At 46.2% G+C, this 23092-nt stretch overlaps 1 protein-coding gene across 8 annotated transcripts; it reads left to right on the top strand.

The window, feature by feature from the left end:
• The first annotated feature begins 202 nt into the window (after positions 1–202).
• Positions 203–22941, top strand: btbd8 (BTB domain containing 8). Of its 8 annotated transcripts, none has more exons than XM_068589558.1 (20): positions 203–257; positions 1090–1208; positions 2060–2239; positions 3317–3441; positions 3774–3888; positions 5636–5725; positions 6481–6561; positions 6646–6742; positions 7827–7918; positions 8892–8994; positions 9496–9678; positions 9788–9943; positions 11002–11061; positions 12484–12613; positions 13520–13581; positions 14389–14932; positions 15591–15678; positions 17668–17792; positions 17876–19741; positions 22006–22941. In XM_068589558.1, exons 2-20 carry the CDS (start codon positions 1105–1107, stop codon positions 22497–22499), a joined length of 4695 nt encoding a protein of 1564 aa, XP_068445659.1. In that variant the 5' UTR covers positions 203–257; positions 1090–1104; the 3' UTR covers positions 22500–22941. The 8 variants fall into 8 exon arrangements, with proteins under 8 accessions (XP_068445659.1, XP_068445661.1, XP_068445662.1 ...); XM_068589560.1 differs by having other exon boundaries at positions 228–348; XM_068589561.1 differs by having other exon boundaries at positions 228–539; positions 7830–7918.
• Positions 22942–23092: the final 151 nt, after the last annotated feature.

The following is a 23092-nucleotide window of genomic DNA, read 5'->3' as shown; positions in this document are numbered from 1 at the left end:
ATAAAGTCAGACAGATCGCGTAACCTTCTCAATATCACACAAAGCCCAGAAGGCGTATATTTTGAAACAGTATTTTGAATGTCGAGGTCAGTTTGCAGCACCTGAACGCACCATATGAAGCCACATGGGCACAGCGCCTCCCTCGCTTGCACTGCGCATGTGCCGTAGCTTCCGGGTGTGACGACTTGACCACTCCCCCTCCCGAACCCGTCCCAGTGGGTGGAGAACAGCGTGCAGCGGGGATGTCAACAACATCGGTCAGTGGGTCAGCCCGTCAATGGAGACTCTCACGCTCGTGACGGAACCTCACACTTCAGGACTAATATTTGCCGTAGTTCATTTCTTCCGGTCTGTTTTTTAATCTCCAGTCATTCGAGGTTTAGCGGTCAAAGAAACAACTAGGTTAACCTACTACTACTAGCGGCAACGTTAGCCCGAGTTAGCTAGGCTGGCATGCTAGCCACGAGAGGAAGATGAGAGTGATGTTTCTGATCTTGCGGCACATAACGTGACGAGCAGAGAGGACAGCTAATACACGCGTGAGTGTGGGTAACGTCGCGTGCACATGAGTGTGTCTGAGTGTGTTTTATTTGCTAGTAAATTTAACTTATATGGAAACAGAGGGAAGCTGCTTAGTCTGGGTAATGTTCTCTGTGTGGTTTTCTCCTCGGTGATGAGGGGAAGCTAGTTTTCTAATAGTCAAGCTGATGATCTTGTTTTAATAATGACGTCAACGTTACGGTTAATCATTTTGTTGGACACATAATAGTAAATTAACTGGTCTCTATTCGCCGAGGTCATCCTGTCCCATTTCTTCAAATGGGCAAACAGCGCCTCTCTAGGTTGCAATCGGTGGTAAACGTAAGTCAGTGTTTGTGGTGAGAGATGGTATTGCACTCCTGGCATCGGAGCCAATCATGTCGCGTCACCTGGGTCAGGTTGACATCATCATTATTACAGAATATTAAAGCCTTAAATTGCATCATACATGGCTTGTTATGTTCCAACAACGTGCGTCTCTTTTGTTTGTCCTCTGAATGTTCCCACAGCTTGCAACCAGGTTTTATTCTTGTCTCGTCTCTGTCCCAGGTAAGCCAATGAACAATGATCACCACGGAGGCTGCAAGGGAGTTCCAGGTCAAAGAGCGCAAACACAAAGAGCAGCTAAGGAGATGTTTATCATCTTCTTTATCTGCAGACCTTGACAGGTAAGTCGCGTGACAGTGCGCACTGAACAACAGAAGCACAGGTTAAAACAATGATCATTGGCAAGTGTCAAGAAAAATAATAAAATACCTAATCACGACGATTGGGGTCATTGCTCTCATATTAAACAAGTAAAAAACTTGACTCAATGACCACGTTTACGTTTTTACGGCACATTAATCGCTGTGTTTTTATCCACTTAAAATGAGCCCTTTATGTCTCCAAAGGGAGGAGTCCTCTTCACAGAGTTGTGTTCCGCTGCTTTCTTTCATTTTTTGGCCCAGTACGGACAAACGTTGGCTCTAGAGAGCCTTTTGCTTTCTTTACGGTTGTTAAAGGCCAGCTTAGTTCTTCTGATGCACTTATGAAACTGCAGTAACGTAATCCACAGAGTGCTAAAACTGTGGTACCACCGGATTCCGTTGTTTAAATAGTGCCATTATGACAAGGGTGGTCTTCAGGGTAGTTGAATGGGTAGTAGGGTAGTAGTCATGAATAATTACTTTTATTTTGAATTCAGTTTGGGCACCTTTAAATAGAGCTTTAAAGTGATGGATGCGGCACCAGCACTTGAATCTCCTACCGCCCTGTTGGCCTTTAGCGGACCGGTTTCTAGGTCACCCAGATCAGACGAGAGATAATGATGATAATGATGGTGAAGACATTGAACTGCCTCCGGGCGCCTGACTGCTTGTGTTCGCCTTATAGATTTTGGAGGTTGGCCGAGAAGCTCTTTGTTTATTGTCTGTTTTTTTATGTTGGCTTTTAATTGTACGTTAAATATTTATTCAGTTAGTAAACAAGAGTTTTGAGTGATTTGACCCTGATACAGTGTTGTAATGCATTTTCTTAGGTTGCTGCAGGAGGAGCTGGAGGCCGATGTTTCTCTGTGTGCTGGGTCTGGTTCGCTGCAAGCTCACAGGGCCGTGCTGTTGGCCAGAGCTCCTCATGTCCTTCGGGGCCGGACGCTCAAAGATCCCTCCATCGTTCATCTGTCCGGCTATGAGCTGTCTGGGTTGAAAGATTTCCTCAGGTAGGCGGTGAAATGTCGATTACTGCTTACAATTGCTGTTTCTTTTAGACATTTTTTTTTGCCCCTGTAGAAAAAAGAAAATGCCACTCACTAGTTTCACGTGAAGTGATAACTCCACCTCTGCTCTTTAGCAGGAGACGTTAAGAGAAGACAAGTCCTCTCTTGTAGTGGTGCAGTTTCACAGACCCTCTGACAGAGGGCGCCATATGCACCGTCTTTTGTCTGCAGGGGTCTGCTGCGGTCTGTGTGCTGTTTTTCAAGGGGCATCCCAAATCCTGCAGCTCTTCAATAATACATCTCATTTTTACGTCGGTTTTGAGACACACACACACACACACACACACACACCCTGAAGTGTGTCAGTGTTTGTAATCATCTATAAGTTTCTCGTGTCGCAGTCGAGGTTCTGCGGTGCGGCGCCTCTGAGCTTCTTAATCCACTGGTTCGTGTCTCTGTCTCGTTAGCAGTTTTGTGATCAGGGCAAGAAGAAAGAGTCTTCATTGTTTGCTTGCACTATTGCGGAGTCTGAAAGTCTTTTTAAAGCTCCTTTCATTCCTGTCTATGTAAGACAGATGTTTTTGCATGCACAGGAATCACAGAAAAAGTAATTTGTTCATTTTCAGTTTGATAAAGCAATGATTCCATTCGAATTTGGCACCAAGATCCAAACAATACCCTTTTTTCTTTGAGAATTTTTTTTCTTTTTTCTGTACTAGCAGAAATGATATTTGTGTCACACATTTTGATTCAACAGGGAGAGTAGAGGAAAGAGAGAGATGGGGTAGAACATGCAACTAAGAGCCCTGGCTAGACATGAAACATGAATGTTGTCAGATTTATTCATTTGCCGGGATGACTCGGCATATTTCAGAAGTACTTTATCCCAAATGTACTGTAACAGTTTGAGTAACTAAGATTGAAGGTCACTTGATAAAAACGCTTCACTGAGAGGAGAACAAGGAAAATCCTGCTCAGGCTTGCTTTCTGTGTCACATTGCATCAAATGAGAGACTGTAATTTAAATAAGTGTGAAAGGCCCAGTTTTAATTAACCTTTATTCTCCCCTAACCCCCCCAGGCGACTGTACACAGCGGACCAGAGCCTGCGCTCCTCTGAAATAATCCCAGACGTGGAGGGCTCGGTACCGCAGAGTGCTTCTCCTGTTCCTGACGCGGCAGACCTTCACAGTTCCTCCGACTCGGGTAAACGGACCAACACCGTTTTCTCACGGCGGGTTTATTCTGGTTATGTGGCCACTCAGCTGCTCTTCACATCATGTTATCTCAGCCATAATCCATTTATGCGATAATCTCATTTTGGATCCCAGTTGCGGCCACCGCTAATTGCAGCACGGCCACGCTATGGATACTTTTCCATAGTTTTTGTTCATTGTGTGTAGTATTTTTAATGGTTTAGTGAGCTTTCGCTCTCTCACACACACACACACACACACACATACACACATAAATACCCATGTTGTGTGTCTCACACGTTCTCTTTGTCACCACATCCCGCGTCACAACTTCCACTCCAGACGCTGCTCTTGAGCCGGCCTCGGGCCTCGGAGCGGACTTGCTGGATCTGTACCGGAGGGGGGAGCAGTGTGACATCACCATCCAAGTAGCGGAGCAGGTCTTCTCCTGCCACAGGTAGAGCTCTTTCCGCTCAGCCAAAAGCACACTCTGTTTGTTATGGTTTTGTTTCCTGTGAATGCCATCATATGTGGCGGGCACAGTGGGAGTACGCTCCTTTCAGCGCATCACATCCCGTGCAGACACTGCAGAGGTCGCACATCTCCTGTCGACTCGTAGCGGTGGTCATTCTGTGATGCGGAGGTAGTAGTAGCCGCTGGTAACCATGGAGACAGGTTTCTCCCAGCTCAGGGGAGCAGCCAGCCAACGAGAGCTCGTCAGAGAGGAAGCTGGGCTATTTATTTTTTATTTTTTAGGGGTTGCTCTGCAGCAGTGATATTTTGAACGGGATCATGGCTTCTCCAGCCCGCCGCCTGAAGCACAGTAGCATGACACGGCACAAGAACAGAGGACCTAAGAGGCGTAAAATAGAGCGCTTTCTAACAGTCACGCTCTCCACAGAACGTGTTTTGAATGAAGGGTTTGAATGCGAATGTTTCCAAATGTCTATGCTAGTTGACACAACCATAAAGGTTACCCATAATCTGGGACAAATATTAAAAAAAAGAGTGAACTGAGGGTTTTCTTTTAGCTCCAATAGGAATTTCTAATAATGAAAAAATAAACCCAATCTGGGTTTGTAGAAGAAAGCTCATTTCTCACATGTTGTCGCTCACTACGTGGATTTATCTGACTAAAAAAGGAATACATCGGCTCCACATCGCAGAAAATAGAGCGTGGCAATGAAATGAATATGATATCAATATATTAACATATGATTTATTACCGGATTATGGGATTATAATGTTCAGGTGTTCATTCAACATTCAATGTTTTAAGAATGTTTGGCAGTCTAATTTATCTTGAATACGTTTCCCATAGCACTGATATTGATACCTAAACGGTCTTCTTCTGTGCGGTTACCAAGTTATTCACCTGAACCTTAAATCACATTATGTGGGTTTGTCATTATTGTCTTAGGCCAATTTACCATGTTGTTAATTATTCCTCAATTTCATTTACTTCCACTGACTCCCATCACACTGCGAAGTGTCTAAAAATGATAAAGCTGGCATTATCCTGTGTATTATTCTATGTAACATAGACAATATGTTTGTGGCTCTCACAGCATCTCGGGATTTTCCCTCCCTGTTCGTGTCTCTCTGCCTCGAGTCCTTTGCTTCATACTGAAGACTTGACATTAAGCCTTCCCCTAAAACAGATGGGCACTGTCTTTTTTTTTTTTTTTAGCAAGCTTTACTCAAACAAGGAGGAAATAATGTGTATGCTGGGGATAATAATCAGCTGCAAGTTATTCCACTTTAGCCATGCTGGTAAGTATTTCTGGCAGCAGGACCGTGTTTGTAGTAAACAACAGTGTCATATTCATGTCACCCTGTGATACGGTTCAACAGCTCCTTGAGTGTCTAATCACTTCACAGGAGCTCCGGAGGAATAAAATGCATCAGACTTTGATACACACGTAGTACTTGTTAGAGGGATCAATTGTGGTTTGTTGGTTTGGGTTTTTTCATGCGATATTAGAATATCACCAGCCTTTATTGAAACTAATTAAGTGCTATATTTCCAAATCTGACAGCAAAATCTTCAGAGACAGGGGATTGAAAGGAAAAATCTCCAGAGACCACAGAGCACACAGGATATTTATGCCACTTAAGTACACGCATGCCCTCCAGATGACATGTGAAATATTAAAGCGGTGGGTGGATCTGACATGCCGCTGTCTGCTTTATTGGGTTTCTAGGGCAATCCTGTGCGCGCGGTCTCAGTACTTTCGAGCCATGCTGAGCGGGAGTTGGATGGAGAGCTCCAGACAGTGCATCACTTTGCAAGGGTAAGACGTCGGCATCGGTCACGGGGATCGATGGCAACACCTCCGCTCCCGGTCCAGCAGTGCTACATTTCATTCCCGAACGATGCGGCTGAATTACTGCATGTGCCGCATAAATTATTCAGGCCTCGCTACAGAGGTGGCTTTGTACAGTATGAGGGCCGGGGGAGGGGGGGGTTTCACTCACAATGTACATGTTTGAACTCCTCACACGCAGCCACCCACTGCCGGTGGAATTGCAAATGGATTTTCTACCAAGCAAGGTAGCAACGTCTCCTTTGAGGCGCATAAACGTCTTCCCATCCACTGCCGGCTGAAGAGCCTCCACGACCGTCCCCCCTCCACCCGGCCCCGCACCCTAACCACCACCAGTCTCTTCTCAGAGCGGGGTAAAGGCAAATGAGGCCCATTTTTCCCCCTCCAGTGAGAGACGTGTCACCCGTATCACCATTACTGATCTGACCGTAACTGGGGAAGACTTGGCTGTCAGAGTGAGGAGCTGCTGCGTTGACGTGCTCGAGGTGGGGGGGGGGGGGGGGGGGGGGGGGGGAATGGACCTCAGGCTGCGGTCACATGGCTTGAGTGCTGCATGATATATGTATTTTGTTTACAGCATCCTCGGTCGTGTTTCCAGTATAGGCGGAATAAAACACTGTGTGCCTGAAATCACCCAGATGATATTAGACTGGTGCCTAGGGACAATTTTGTATGTTAACATGAAGAAAATATGACTTGTATTGTTTTGTTAACCCTTAAAGTTTGGGGCCAGATGAGATGGAGATCCTGCTACAGTTCATGTATGGGGCCATTGTGGATCTGCCACCCGGAGCCAGTGCCAGGTACTGTCTGTGAGCAGACTGTCCCACATGAGTAGAACACGCGTATACAAGCTGATCCGCATTTCCTGTCTCCTGTCCCCATAGTCAGGTGATGTTTGCAGCAGACATGTTGGGTTTAGAGGGACTGAAGGATGTGGTGGAGATGGTTCTGACCCGAGACTACTGCCGCTTCTTCCCCAAGGTCAGCTATACATGAGGAAAACTAGCAAATATGAGGAGCGATTTCATCAGTTTATTATTGCTTCTCTATACACATGTGTCAGGTAGGTTCACATGTGGAGCATTTTTGATTCTTCAAATATGTTGAATATAGTTTTTCAATATCCACACTTCAGATTATTCGTCTATCTTTAAAACAAAACAAAACTAATGCGTTCTTTCACCTTCATATAGCGCTTTTTAATAATTTGATTCAAAGTCTTTGAATTCACAATTTGTAAAAATCTAAATAATTTTCTTCACATCAAATATGTGTGCCCATCCAAACACAAACATGAATAAAACTATACATGATATGCCACCAAAGCGCTAGGCCACATGAAAAGATTTAAGGCCTCCACTCTTGTGCACCGTTCAACGCATTGCCTGTACTCCAGAAACAGGATCACTCCACACTGCAGATCGGGTCTCTGTCGTGATTTGGCCGGTCCAGTTTCACATTGTTTGTCAAAGTCACCGAAAAAAAATATCAATTCCAGTCATTTAATCCCGTCTGGCCACAGAATTAGTTTTGTCGCACCTCAATAATCCCGGGACTCAAGTCACCGTACATGCGAGTTACTCCAGTGAGTTCCACGAAGGGAGCTGCACAGATTTTAAATCGAGTAAAGGAGAGCGCTGGAGTTTAGGTGACACAACCGGTATCAGGAGGGAAACAGTTAGATCAATGGGTCCCTACTCGAGAGGCTGATTATCCGCCTGCCAATAGAGCTCGATGAGATCCACGTGGCGCATGCTCTGAATGCAAAGTGTCATTATCGCACCTCATCAAACGTTATCGATTCTAAATGTCGGCTCGACTTTTTCTACTGCTAATGTTTCTCTCCTCTGCGATCTTGTTGCCGTTTATATCCGATCTCTTCAGCGCACCGCTCCCTCTGTAGTCCAGAACAACAGTGACATGGCAGTTTGTGGAGCGTCTCAGCTGAAAACACAGAGAACAAATCCCCTTTTTTTAGTTTTTTATTCCGTTGGCTTCAGACTTGTTGGTTTTATAAAGCGCCCGCATGCTCAGTGTCAATAGTAACGCTGGTTTCACTTCTCAGCAGCCAACTGACGGGGTTCAGAAAACTGTTCTGGAGTGTCTGTCGCTCACGCACGCCTTAGGCCTTCAAAACCTCCACATGCTGTGTAAGAGGTGAGTGTCTGCCGCCGCTTCTCTCAAAATGTGTTACAGATGGGAAATAAACAATGCGAGCATTTGGGGAACTTTTTGGGGGGGGGCGGGGTTGTTTTGGCCAAACTTGACCTGGAAAGTTGCTTGTGTAATTTGAAAAAAAAAGGGCAACACATTAACCTGTCACCATTCTCGCCACAGCAAGTTACATCCGTATCTTGTTGCTAGGTAACCAGCATGTGGGTTCATACTTCTGTGTTATTAAGTCGCTCGGGGTTAGTTGTGTAATGCGATTTGCTTTCATCTGATTCAATGCACCACTCTGTTGAGTCAAAACGTATTAATATTTGAGATTTTTAAAATGAATGACTCACTTCTCACATGTCTTGAATTGATTTGTGTTTTAACTTAAATAAGTCTTTAAATGAAGTGAATCAGAGTTACGGCATCTCTAAAGATTGCTGTTCAGTAAACAAAGTATATTATATATCGCATATTGCCTTGCCTTCGGATGAAATATAACAGGAAAACCTATATGCTGTCATGTCTTCCTTTTGGTTCATTCCAGTGCGCACAAACCGAGAACATTTCATTTTGAGCTCTCCTGCAGCCGATTCTTCTGCAGGCGAACGATGCTCCGGATTTGAGGTGGGGTGGGGTTGGGGGGGTTGTCTCTGCTGGGTCTTGATGAGTCATGCAAGTATGACGGTGAATCGAGCTGCGCTGCTCTGTGCAGCAGTGCGTTACCGACCTTCTCATCCTCACTCACTCCGTTTTTTCCCTTGAGCAAAGCTCTGCGGGCCGCTGCCTCGGAGCCCGAGACTCCTCTTTTTTTTTTTTTTTTTCTCACTGCAGAAACGCAGAAAAAAAGGCCTCCATGTGTTTGTGTGACTGGTTTATATTGGCAAATTGCCCAGAAACCAAACGCTGCTGTTACGAAGACTCCAAAAGCAAGTGATCTCCAGATCCTCTTCTACACAATGTGTATTTCCAGGTGGGTGGCGGATCACTATGTGAAGACCTGGTGCGAGAGGAACTTCTCCCTCTTGTCCCCAGAGCTCCACGTAGCATGTCTCACGGCCGTAACTGAAACCATGGTGAGTTCCTCCCTGACAGAGTCATCAGCACGGCCGCATTCATGTAATTGCACAAATATCATCAAGCCATTCTCCAGAGGTCTTTCCACAGGAAGGAAATCCAAACATAACCCAATCAAACATGACCTTTATTAAATTCTCAGTTATTAAAGACGGACTAATTTAGGAATATGATGTGGATGCAGACGGGCGGGGAGTGATTCCAGCCGTGTAACTGGTAATTGAATCTCGCGTCTGTCTTTCATCAACATCAAAGATTTGGGGGTACACTCTGCGAGTAAAGCAAGACAAATGTGCTATTGTTCTCTCTTGGCGAAGTATTAAGATTCAGAGCTGGCCAAGAACCATTACACACATTCTGGGATTCCCCTCCACCGATCAATAGCTCTCGAGCCAGAGAGGAAAAAAAAGCTCTTTATGGAGGGCTGTGTTCATTTGACTTTGTTCTGTGTTTTTACCGACGGCGAGGGTTTCTTCATCTGACGGTTGTTCTCCGTACAGACGGTGCAGAGCGCGGTGACCATGCTCTGTGGCACCGAGCAGTTGATCGGCAGCCTCCCAGAAGTCAAGTGGGCTCAGCAGGTGAGGAGTCTCGCCACGGAGCTCCAGGAGGAGAGCCTGCACGTCATTGTCCAGCATCTCCCCCTCGTCCTCCACACTCAGGCCTTCCAGGATCTCTGCAGGGTAAGGCGTCGCCGATTCACTCGCACTGGGATGACCTGTGGGGCCGCAGCTCGGCTCAGGTTTCTACGTCTTTTCTTCTGACGAGTGTCTTGTTACCTTCCCGTTACAGAGGGAAGAGTTTACCCGCGAGCCCACGTTGTTGAAGAAGCTGTGTTCGGCCATCCGAGAAGGTGTGACCGTCGACAACTGCTGTGATCTTTTCGCCGCCGTGCACTCGCTGTGCGGAGATGACGTGGAAGAGGAAGGGGGGCAAAAACGAGAGGAGGTGACACAAATCACATTCGCTTGTCTTTTCAAAATCAGACATCACGCCGAGACCAAAAGACCATTAAGACTAGTGAGAACGAAGTCACAGGAACCTAAATTCGGACCAAATAACGTCCAAGCAAACTGTCAACAAATCAATATTCACTAAAAGTTTTTGCCAGAGCTTTCAATTGCTGCTCATGATCTTCCTGAAGGTGTGATGTTTGTACAAAGTAACTCCAACTACCTGACTTGAGTCAGAGTTTAGAGAGTTGGATCAACAGCGGTGGGATTCCCAGAGAAACTGACATCTAACCATCTAACTCCCTCTGCACAGGAAGACTGTGAGATGCTGTTGAAACCTCTGTAAAAAAGCTAGCAATTGATCCTTGAGATGCGTTTCTTTTTTTTGCCTCTGCGGCAGCCGTGGGCCCGGAGGCATTATTATTATTTTTTCCGTGTTGTCTATCGGTCTGTGCGCTTCATCCTCGTGAACGCGATATCTCTGGAATGCCTGGAGGGAGGATAGATGTAGTCCATGAGGCAATACATTTCTCTGTGCACGCTTTATTGACCAGAAAGCGGAGTTCTCTTGCTCGTGGAGCTCGTGTCGGCAGGGCCTGTGCTAGCTGCTGCCGCCTGGAGGATCCCCGCCGGCCATATCACGTTTAACGGCTAATGCAGCCTCGGCCCTCTCGTCACAGCGCATCCGCTGGCTCCAATACGTACAGCTGAATATCCGCGTTACCCAAAACACGGCCAAATGTATCCGTGTCCTCTGCACTGCATATCCTCTGGATGCTATTTCCAACGTTGGAAACGTATCCAGTTTGCTACATAAAAGGTGGTGACTTTTCACTTAGTTGGTAGTAAGTCAGACTCGTATCAAATGGCAAAAGCGCCTTTTTCTATTTGTCTCAGCCAAGTGAACCAAACTACCGGTGTGAACGCAGCGTTATCTTTCTGCTTTCTCTCTTTTGTCTCGTGTTGCTTAAAAATCTTTCCTAACAACCATAATGTTTCTCCCCCCCCTCTATCTTCATTATCATCATATGCTTTACTTCATTCTGGATACAGCTTCGGATGAGCGATCTCCACATTTACTTGACATTTCAGACCAACGCAAAGACCTTCAGGGTAAATATGTGTTACGGGTCGGTCTGAATGAGCCAACGAGTTCATCAACGTGACTTTGCTCCGCTGTTTCTCACCAGGATGTGAGATGGGTCCCGCGCTGCTCTGCTGTGGTATGAAATGGTTTTCATGTTGGTGGTTCTCGGGATTTCGGCCAACCATTAATTTGCCCTCCATTACAAATAGCATTATTATCCGTATACATTTTCAATTGTTGTGTACCGTGAGTTGTTGAATTAATGTTTCATGAGGTGAGAAAACCCAGAAAGGAAACCATACAAATGTGGAATGTCACTTAGTACAACTGTCAAATAAGGAGGCGCACAAATAATCTTGTTGATCTTATAATGCTTTCTTGAGAATGTTATTAATTTTCCACTCCGCGTCTTCAAATACACATTTAGTGAACGTCTATCAATGGATACAAGTGTCAGCCGCATGTACGCTCGTACACGGGATAAACGAAACGGGGGGGACACTCTTCTTATCGCGAACATTTTAACAACACACGACACAAATGATGCAGCCACCGAGTTTCAAACATCACACGTTTCATCTGATTTTGACCTGTGGCAGTTATGGTTATTGAGAACTATAAATGTTGGCCTTTTTGTTGATATCAAGTTTGTGTGTTTGTTTGAATGCCGGATGGCATTATTTCTCCAAACTGCCGACTTCGTGCTTTACCTTGGATGTCGTTTAGATGTAAGACGACTGTATCGCAACTATGAGTTGATGTATCAACAAGTATGGAAATGTTGAGTGAAGTTGAGATGATGTCTCAGACTGTAAGCTTTGTTAACATTGGCGAAAATAATTGTGAAATCGTATTGGTCCAACAGTTGAGAGATTAAAAGACTAACGAAATGTATAGTGCGAGCGGGCAGGTTAATCCTGTGAGCCGACTTCCAGGGGAAAGTGACCTGCCTGCACAAGTTAAAGCACATAACCCCTGTAAAGACCGTACAGTATGGCAGAATGGATTAGGCTGAGGGACACTGTGACGTGTGCCAGCGGCCTTCACTAATCTGCGTGTGTGTTTGTGTGTGTGCGTGTGTGTGTGTGTGTGTGTGCGTGTGCGTGTGCGTGTGTGCGTGTGTGTGGTCGGAGGAGGTGGAGATGGCTCCTCCCCGTGCCTTCCAGTCTTGTTTTTATAATCGGGCGTGGAAACGGGAGAATGGGCATCAGCCGCTGACATCACTGACTTCGCTCGAGGGAGCTCAAGTGGATTCTGCAACAGAGACAGGGGAGGGGGAGGGAGGGGTATTTGTTGCCATGGCGAAAGGTTCTCCAAGCAGCTGCTGATTCGCTTGTGCCTTAGCGCACCCCTTTCCATTCTTCTCCCCTCCCTCCCTCCCTCCTTCCCTCTCTCTCTCTGTCTCTCTCTCTCTCTCTCGCTCACTCTCTCCTCTGTGTTGCCGCCAGCCGTTCAGGCAACAGATTTGTACGCTACGCAGTCGGCTGTGGACCTTCCTGCTTCAGACCTTTTACGCCGTCCGCCACACGCAGGGATGGGAGACCCTGTCGCCCAAGCACAGAGAGAGGATACTGGCAGGTAAGGGAGGAAAGCCGTGCTGTGAGCTTTCTTCTTCTTTACACAGTAGGATATTAATGCTGCGGTGTGGATGTATGTATTTTATTATTTCCCCCCTCCCCTAACCCAACCTGGCTCTGAAGCAGTGGCTCTGCATCATCAAAGATGAACCGAAGCCCTTGGAGCATACGCTGTTGGCTGATTTAATACTTAAGGGCTTCTCTTTCCGTATCTTCCTGGCTACTACTAACCCATTTACAGTTTGCCCCGTGCTGTTGATTAAACATTTGTGCTTCATGTGACTGTAACTGTCTCGGACAGATGAGTGTCTGCTAACACGGTAAATGCAGCAGACGCGCCATGCTGGTTTTCATGGGTGGGGAGTCTTTGTGGTTTCTGAACATGACTCCAATTACAACAATTCCACAGTTACATATACTGTGCTGTTTTCTTTGCTGTAATGTGTTGAAATTCAACGCATGAATAATTTATTTGGCTGCTGGTATCAGCGTGTTGCTATTACTGGTACATTTCTTGCCAGTGAAATCGGATTCCCGGTCTCACATGCAAACACAACACAAGCAAACAGTCGATTTCATTTCATTTGCTATTGATTTATCAAATAAATCAGTAGATTCTCAAATTGTTCTGTATACAGTATAGGAATGGCCGTGCTTTGTTTAGAATAGCCCTTGTCTGACTGATCGATCCATCGATTTATTGCTTGTTTCCTAAAGGGTAAACAAAGGGGGTGGAAATAGGAATTTGTGAATGAATAGAATAGATTCTCCAGCTGCCATGAAAAGCAGCGTCTTGGAAAAACAACTGATGCAGTCCTTTTCTTAAATATTTTCCTTGGATTTGGTCTGTTTTGCAGGCAACATACTAATGGTGATCTGTGGTCTTCCTTTCATCCCGTTTTGACAGATGCCATTGATAAAGGGGACAATCGAAGACTTGGCAAAAAGCCTGTATTCACGAGCTCACAGGTAATGTTATCATCCAACCATGCAATGACATTCATGTTTTATTTACGGTTTAATTGTGATTCCGAAACAAGAAAACAATGAAGTTGTCACTTCTCACTCTGACTTTGTAGCTTGATGATGTGAACTTTTGATGAATTCTTTAGCTCAGAGAAATCCATGTGAATTAGTGTAATCTCTGACAGTGATGACAGTGTGTGGCCATCGGATGCCATATGTCATAAATGCCCCGCCCCAACCGCAAAGAGATACAGTATAGAATTAGCAGCAGGGCCTTTCTCAACAGATGTATAGCTAAAACAAGCCCGGCTGAGGTGATCTAGAGAGGGACTGCCAACATGTTTAGTCATGTGGAGTGGAGCGCCTCTACATATCGGGCAAAGTGGTTTGATGCAGTTAAAACAAGAAGTTTGCCTGATTTGAGGCTTCATGTGCTGCTCCCTGAAACATGCGAGACACAAATCCCTTTTGTCGTCGTTCTGCCGACACTAACCGGCAATTATTAGTTCCCAGTTTGTTTAGACTGTTCGCTAAAGTTTACAGAACGACACAAAGTAGAAAGACAGAGGTAAGAAACCAAAAGTCAATATAAAACCCAACAGGATGTTTACACAGACTATGGAGATGTCCATAGACTGAGTAGATTTTCAGATGATGTTAGTCAGCATTTTTCCAGCAGTTTGCTCCAGTGCCTCGTGGTAATCTGCACCAATGTTATTCTGTTGCATCTGACCGTGCTCTGATTCTTTGCTGATTAATCCTGTCTCACGGTTACGTGACTAATTTGTTTTTTTTTTTGCCCTCCGGCAGTCGAGGGCTATAAAATGCCCTTCATCTGCACCTGAGAGTCCTCCTGTGCACAGGACACAGAGGGTGTCCAAAAACGCAACTTCTGTCTCGCGCAGTGCTGCGTCGGCCATGAAGTCTGATGGACTGGGAACAGCGACCAAACCGGGAGAAGGTCACACTTCCAAGGCGAAGAACGCGAAAAAGCCAGGAGACCGGAGTGTAGCCGCAAAAGCTAAGGCGGCGTCAGCCGGCGCGCCGGTTGTCAACGGCACAGGGGCCACAGGGGCCAGGCGGGACGTAGCCAGCGCCAATGGCCTCAGAAGCTCTCATGGTGCCAGAGAGCCAGAAAAGAAGCCAAACCCCGGTGCGAGGCCTAAAACATCTCCCCCGAGCTGCACGTCTACAAGCCAGACTGGGGCAATGAAGGCTCAAAAGATCTCAGCGGGAAAGGCTGACGGCGCTGTTGGCACCAGTCACGCTCAGCGCAGCGCCTCCTCCACATCAGGCAGCGCCTCGCCAGAGAACGGTGCCAGCAGCCCTCGCAATGACACCCACTCCATCCCAGGTTTACGCTCTTTATTGACTTCTTTACATTTCATCGTTGCGACGGACACCAATTACCATGTAGGACATCGGAGTAGGCGAGCTAAAGGGTCGACACGTCGGCCCCAGGCGTAACACTGTAGCTGAAATACGGATGGGATCTGCAGACTCATTAGTATGATGGATGCTGTGTTGTGGCCTAGAGGGCTTTGTGGAAAGACAAGGGCAGTGTCAAGTTTGAATGTTGTTTTATGAGCAAACAAAGCGCAGCGCAGAAACTCTTAGCAGAACAGCAGAGGTCAAAGACTGTATGGCTTACCCACAGGGAGGGGTGTGGCGGATCACTTCCACTTACTTTAGGGAGGATGTTTTTAGGAAAGAGGAGAGGTGGGGGGGTCAGGGGAGTGTCCAGTCCTTCTAGGTACAATCGCAGCATGTGTCCCTGTACCCCACCCTGAAATTGACTTGCTACGCAACTGTAACATCGGCACATCACCCGACCGGACTACGTAGCCCCGGATCCTTGAAGATCACATGGTTTATTCATCAGTAAATTGAGATTCAAACAAGTAAATTGAGATTCAAACAAATCGGACTGGGGTCGGTTGATCTCAAAACTTTCCGCCTGGACTAATAACTCTATTAACAGTTGTGCATGTGGTTCATTTTCTGTGTTTTAGGTGCAAAGCCCAAACACCAGGCTAAGGCGGTGAACAAATCCCCCCTGACAAAACCTCCTCAGAAATCTGACACAGCAAAGATCAGCAGGTGAGCTTTACCCCTAATTTTATGGGGCTTATCAGTGTGTCTTCTCATCGCGTCTTGTGTGTTCAGTGTAACGATGAAAGTGTTCCCCTTGGCTGTTCCAGTTCGGTGGATCCACCTTAAATGCCATTCTACGGCCCAACATGAATGAAAGGGATTTATACAACTGTGAATAAACAATACTCAGAAAATAAAGTACTCGCTTGAGATATTCATTATATCTGAGACAGATGGCAATTCATGAGTTTCTATATTTATACATAGATTTATAAATATATGTATTGAAGTACCAATAGCCGTGGAAGAGGCCGCGTTAACATGACAACATGAGCCAATAAAAACCCTTAGGTTAAATCAAGGGGCCTGGAACTTGACTTGCAAAATACAGAAGCTGTATCAAAAGTTGAAGTAACCAAAATATATATCATAAGGATCAAAATCTTGAAGGATAGCTTCAATATTGCTATTATTGTACCAAACATTTTACAAAAACATCTTACTTTGGTCTACAGTGACTTACTCTTAAATGACTGAAGTTGAAGTGACTGATTTTGACTGTTTGTGTTGGGCGCACGCTGCAGACTGTAAGGCTGAACTTGGGTTTAGTCTGGACAAGTCTGAGTGACATGCACCTCCCCTGCAGTTTTTAACATGGCCATGCCAAGTTGCAATATGAGCTCTATGCCAATACACCCAACTCCATTAGCTTAAAGCATCCATGGCCGAGGAAGCAAAACAGACCTACCTTCTAATAATAATAATGTAAATGTAGGACATATAAGATGACGGTATCACCTGGTTGTTTTTTAGGCCACGTGCGGCTGTCAGGACGCTAAAAGCATCTGTGTAGCGTTTTCTGACAAGCCTCTTATCTGTCCTTCAAAGATGTTAAAAATATCCCTTTTACAATCTGCATCATCCAAACTCCATCTGTCCCGGGAGCACATCAATATTTAACAGTCTCCCTGGAAAGCAACCGTGCAAGGTAGCCAACAAATAGCCGGTAGGCTAACACAACATGTTTGGATTGCAGTCTTGTGTAAAGAAACAGATGGCACAGGTAACGGCTCCTCTGTGCAGCGTGCCAAAGTTATCTCTGTACCCCACCAGAATGAAGGTACTCTGGGAGAGCAGGTAACATTGAACTCCCCTCTATCGGGAAGCGATAGAAATCACTTGTAAATTATGTATTGTGTTCAAACTGACCTGTAATATTCTTGCTATGGTGACAATCTCAGGCAGATTCTATCAAACTGTACCTGGGTAAACTCACTAAGATGTCCGATAATGAAAATCCTTCAACCTTGGGCACGCAGCTAAATCTCAAACTGTGAAAATGTCCTCTCGCCTCCTGGTCCTCCAGTTATGTTTTGTTGATAACAAGGGTAGAACATCCCTCCCAAGGACACAAGTAACAACTTGAAATTCTTTGCAGTGATAATCAGCTCATGTCTAAGGAGCTTGTCCTTGACAAAATGGGAGAAAAGGCTTTGCTGCCCCCCTCTGGTGTTGAACGTTAATTCGTGGTTTACTTTTTCTGCAACATACTCTCATGAATATTGAATAAAGATGATGTGAGGAACAGCTTTTTCCCCAGAGCAGTTTCCTCCATCACCCCCACCCGACCCAGCTCACACCGGACAGTGCTGCGGGGGGGGGGGGGGGGGCAAAAATAGACTTTAACACGTCACTTTTGCACTTTAAATCCATTGATGCCTGTGTTTTATGTTTTATCTATTTCTTATTTAAAATTATTTTTTATTTTAATTATTTTTTTCTTTTTAAATTAGGATGTCCTGTTCTTATACCTGTTTTTATCTGTTACTGCTGTCCTAACTTTTAGTTGCCAACTTAATTTCGTTGTATGTTTTTTTTACAATGACAATAAATATATCTTTATCCTTATGTGAGCCAGATGTTATTTGGGATCTTCTGTTAAAAATGTGTGTGGTCACTCTGTTGTTTGCATATGTTTCCTTCAACCAATCACAGTCCTACCAATAAGCCAAGTGCGAGAGAAAGTGTCAAAGTCAAGACTGGTGCAGCGGACAAAGCGTCCACTGGAGGGACGGCAGCGAAGGCAGACGCCAAGGGGAGAGGCACACCAGACCACCACGGTGAGATGGTCACAGCTTGATTCAAACGTCTGCCAGTATACTGTTGCATTGTCTTATAATGTCCTGCTCTGTCTTTGGGTTAGTTTCGAAGCATGGATCCTCCGTGAAAAAGCCGGCCTCTCCCAGAAAAGAAGACAGCAAAGATGGGTTGAAATCCTCAGCACCAGACAAAGCAGCCAGTGAAGCTCAGAAAAAGAAGATCACGAAACCCGCTTCGGCGACTGGAACCTCAGCTAAATCCAGTGCTAAACCACTAAAAGCCTCTCAAGCCCCCTCCAAGCAATCTTCAGTTGTCGTTGCCAAGTCTGCACCAAAGCCAAAAAGCGCCACTGATTTATCTGCGGAGAAAGCTTCTCCAAAATCCGGAGCAACCTCCAGAACCTCAGCTGCGTCGGCCTCGAAGAAATCAGGAACTAAAGGGAAAGAGGCGGTGAACGGCAATAATTCAGACTGTAAAACTGAGCTCGCACCAACTGAAAACGCCGGGGACGCCGGGGCGGATGTAGCGCTCTCCGACCAGCCTGCACAGCCAACAAGCCAGGGCGGAGGGGATTCACTCAGCCTTAAACTAGAAGCAAGCCCTAAGCGGAGCCTCAAGAAGTCTGAAACACAGTCACGAAATACTACGAGTTCCCCAGCAGCTCACAAACCCCCCCTCGGCAAATGTGCTAACGCGGACACTTGCAAACAGGCTGAAGGGAGTAAAGCGAGACAGTCTCCAAGCGGTGTCATCCCGGCTCACATCAGCGGGAGGCAAGTTCACGAGGTCGGCTCCCCAAATTCTCCCAGAGATGCCGAGCGCCCCGGCGTAGACACGCCCTGCAGCGTGGGAAGCACCGACACTCCCGTAGAGGACTCCACCTGGAGCGGCACCCACCATCAGGTCAGTCCGGAGTCCGAGACCGGCAGCACGCACACCACGTCCTCCGACGACATCAAGCCCCGCTCGGAGGACTACGACGCGGGGGGCTCGCAGGACGACGACTGCTCCAACGACAGGGGCGTGTCCAAGTGCGGCACCATGCGATGCCATGACTTCCTGGGCCGCAGCAGCAGCGACACGAGCACCCCAGAGGAGCTCAAGATGTGCGAGGGCGGGGCCGGCTTGAGAGTGGAGGTGCGGCTGCGCGGGCGGGAGGCGGAAACCACCAGCGAGGAGGAGGCGGCGAGGCATCGCCCTCGCTCCTGGTTGCATCGAGACGAGGTTCCCGTCGAGGAGGAGCACTTGGAGGTGGAGGCCACCGTGACGGTGAAAAGCGTGCCCGACCCGCAGCTCTTCTCCTCTGAGGAGGAGGAAGAGGAGGACGAAGATGAGGAGGCAACGGAAGACGAGAGGTCTGAAGTCGAGGTGATACCGGGCCCGCCGCCGCCGACCGAGCCCTCGCCACTCTTCCAGGGGATCGTCAACCTGGCTTTCGACGACGACGGCGCGGACCCAGAGAACGAGCAGCCCGGCTACCAGTCCACGTCCAACTTCCGCCGCTCGGTGTTGCTCTCCGTCGACGAGTGCGAGGAGCTGGGCTCGGAGGAGGGCGGGGTCCAAACGCCGCCCCAGCAGCATGATGACGGCGGGACCCACTGTGACGTGTTTGAGGCCGACCCCGCGGCGCCCCGGTCCAACTGCGCCTCTCCCGCCGGCGACCAAAAGGACCGCCTGCGCGAAAACCAGAAATCCCCCGTGTTCCTCACAGAGATCCGGGATCCCGCGCAGGAGGAGGTCAACGGAGAGAAGAAGTCCAGGAGCCCCCTCCCGGACGCTGACGCGAGGGACCTCCCCCCACAGGAGCGCCCGTGCCACCTGGATCTGCGGCACACTGAACAATACAATGGAGGGCCGCGCAGAAATCACACCAATCCCTCAGAAAGCAAGAAAGCTGATTTACATCTAGACTTAAAAGAGCCTCAGCTGACAGGGGACTCTCCTGTTCATGCTGCACAATCTCCAGCAGGTAATGTATGATCTACGGACCCTTCCTCGACCCCCAAACCCAAAGCCATCTCTTATCCCTAAACTCCATCAGTGAAGGTTTAGTTTATCCCTGCAAGACCCATCCTCCTCCGCTCCGACCTTTAGACCTTACCTACATCCAGCGACCACCTATCCCTCTTTCAGAACAAAAGGATATAGAGCAGTAACGCATTACAACTACTAGTTCAAATTCAAATGAAGTCATCACGTTTTCATCGCTAAAGCTTCTTCATTTCAACCCATTGATCGTGTAGCCGTTGTAAATTTGAATTTGCAACATCCATATCCTTTTAAAGATGGAGATTGGTTTCATCATAGCAAATAACCTAAACTGTATATTTTAAAACAACTGATCTACCTTTAGGCAGAGGCGCTTAGGCCTCGGAAACTCAGCTTATACAACAACAAAAGGGGAGGAAGCATTTCATTAAGACTGATCATAGAATTGTATTTGTCAAAAATAATCTGCCTTGCGACAAGGCCTGTGACATAGTCATACCAATGCACTTTTATGTACATAAAAATATGATATTTTGATTATTTTTTTGTCATTTCTTTTACGCCCATTTTCTTTGGCCCATTTTCTTTGGCCCATTTTTTTCAAGCCAAAGATAATTTGACATAGACAATGGTGCTTTAAATATACGTTTAACATCAGTATATCATTACCAAATCAAATGTTGTTTGTTGGTATAATAATTACCACTGACAGCAATGTTGTTTGCAAGCTTGCGTTTCTTAAAATTTCGACTACGTTTCCCATGAAGCCCATCCCTCAGGAGACGTTGCAAACAAGTGTTGCTTTCCTTTTCGCTTCTTTGTAAAAGATGAATGTGTTTTGGCTTTTCATGTATTGAACCGTTGCCATTTTTAAGAAACGCAAACTTCTGGCTCTGGTGGCCTCTCAGCGATGGTCTTTTGGTTGACAGTAATTAAACAAACATCTGGAAATGAATTTTTAACAGATATGTTGATGTTAAACTGCCATATGTAGCACCTTTTTTTGTTTGTTTTTACATTTGTGTTCAATGTAAAATTATAAGCAAGTAAAATGTCCTTGATATCAAGGTCAAATACAAAAAAAAACAACGATAGAAAATAGATGACGTTAAACTGCCACTGCTTCTCAGAAAAGTGTGTTTATACGGGGGAACTTTTCCCTTGCTTCTTCTTGCTGTTAATTCTTTTTAATTTATTTTGTATTTCTATTTGAGAATGTACCTGTTCCTGAGGTTTATTTTTGTTTGTATGTTTTATGTTGCGCTGCACTGCACACATGCATGCAATTATTACATTATTTTGTCATTCCCCTCTACCATCATTCATTTTTGTATGTTTTTATTTTATTTTTTCTTCGTTATCCATTACCTTTTGTCATACCCAGTACACATATACGTGTCTAGATGCGTAGACTTTTACTTTTGAAGAAGACTGTCTTGTTGTCTCTAAGCTTCTGTCCAGTAGGTCTGTGTCGTGCCAGTAGCCTCCTCTGTAACGTATGTGATGTGTCTCTAGAGCAGCTGTCATGGTCCGGCCGTGTCTCTCTTTTTTCACCATCGCATTCAGAAAAAGAAATCCTGCTGCACCGCTACTTCGGGTCCATCCCGCTGCAAACATGTACACATCGTTTTGTTTCTCGTATGAAACGGTGACCAGTTATGTCATCCTTTGCCTTTTTTGAAATCGTAAGAAATAGAAAACACACCCGAGTGTCAAAAGAAACTTGTGGTTTGCCGTCTTTTGTGCTCTAAGTAAAGCACCGTTGCTTGCATATCAGTTTTTTTGTGACAGTATTTAAGTCTGTTCGTTAGGTCTGCCCATTCTAAAGACCTGCACGTATAAAAAAAAAAGAAACACACACACTTACCACTGTTAGTGACTGACACATGCAGTGTCAAATTCACTGGTGCATGGCTTACTTTGTTTGAACAGGTGGGTAAAGAGATTCAGATTGGCGGTCCACCCAGTATTACCTTTAAGGCAACTGTACACCGTTGACATCCATATTTGAAGTTGGTGACTGTCAAACTGATGGATACAAAACGTGTCGGTGCTTCCGCTACGTGCCGTCCTCGCCTAACTTCCCTGTGGAATGTCTTTAAAAGGACACAGTTGCTTTAAGGGTAAACCTTCGGTTCTCAGTGTTTTTATTGTAGGAGGCAGCAACTAGTCTCTGAAGTGTGTAAAAGAACTGTGGAGGAGTGGTGCAGTTTGTCATTCTGCAGTATTGTCGATTGTTTTTAGGGGACAATGGTTGTGACAGATTGGATCAAACCTGCAAACATGACCGCCGGCCGTCCAAAGCCCTCTCTCCCATTTACGAGACGGACGTGGGAGAAGCGTTTGAGCGCTGCCCGGACAGGGACAGGGACGTTAGTGCGAAGGAAGAGGAGCAAACCGGGGACGGCGACGAGAATAATGAGTTCGCCGAGCGGGACTGGAGCCTGCTCAGGCGGCTCCTCTCGGACCACGAGTCCAATCTGGGCGTCATAAACCCCGTGCCCGAGGAGCTCAACCTGGCCCAGTACCTGATCAAGCAGACGCTGTCGCTGTCTCGCGACTGCCTGGACTTGCAGGGCTTCCTGTCCCCAGAGAAGGAGACCTTCAAACGCTGGGCGGAGCTCATCTCGCCCATGGAAGACTCCTCCACCAGCATCACGGTGACCAGCTTCTCCCCAGAGGACGCAGCATCTCCACAGGGGGAGTGGACCATCGTGGAGCTGGAAACGCATCACTGACTGCACATAGAGAGAGAGAGCCTGCCGGACAGTTCACACCTTTGAACGTATTTACATCAACGCTGTCTTAATTTATTATCATTTATAATCATGTTCTGTCTCTTTATGACGCGTCTTATTTATTTTTGTTCTGGGCTCTGCAGAACTCTGGGCTTTGCAGCGGCTTATAAGCATTTCCCATCATGTCCTCGGTCGATTGTTGTTTTTTTGACACCAATGGGCTGTTATGCATGCTGATATTTTTCTATGTCTGACTGTTTAATTGATGTTGCTTCAAAGCTCTAGAAAAGAGTAAAACAACAAAAAGAGCCTCTTTCTCATGGCAGTCTTCGGATAATATGGTTGACTGAATTTTCTTAAAGAAAACAATATTATCGGCCTACTGGCTTGCATTTAGTGTCATATTGAAAATAAAGATTTGTGTTTATTGAAAAAAAGGAAACGTGTTACTGTCAAGTCATGAAGAAATGTGGCAGAGACACTGTATTGTCATATCAATGTCACTGGTTGCACATGTGTAATGAATAACATTGGTGTACATTTGCTCATTGGTTTAATGAGACAGGTGTGGAGCAATCATTGTACACCTGTCA

This window comes from Clinocottus analis, unplaced genomic scaffold (assembly GCF_023055335.1).
Source record: "Clinocottus analis isolate CAN_PGR_092001 unplaced genomic scaffold, fCliAna1.0.p SCAF_23, whole genome shotgun sequence".
NCBI classification, from domain to species: domain Eukaryota; kingdom Metazoa; phylum Chordata; class Actinopteri; order Perciformes; family Cottidae; genus Clinocottus; species Clinocottus analis.
The sequence above is the reverse complement of the archived record's forward strand: the minus strand, read 5'-3'. Positions and strand labels throughout refer to the sequence as shown.

What these genes read in the sequence shown, in the direction of transcription:
- btbd8 (XM_068589558.1), top strand. Translation starts at nt 1,105, where the DNA reads ATGATCACCACGGAGGCTGCAAGGGAGTTCCAGGTCAAAGAGCGCAAA. An exon ending in GGGGGCAAAAACGAGAGGAG is followed by an intron (nt 9,944 to 11,001) that starts GTGACACAAATC and finishes TTCTGGATACAG; the next exon opens with CTTCGGATGAGCGATCTCCA. An exon ending in AGGCACACCAGACCACCACG is followed by an intron (nt 17,793 to 17,875) that starts GTGAGATGGTCA and finishes TCTTTGGGTTAG; the next exon opens with TTTCGAAGCATGGATCCTCC.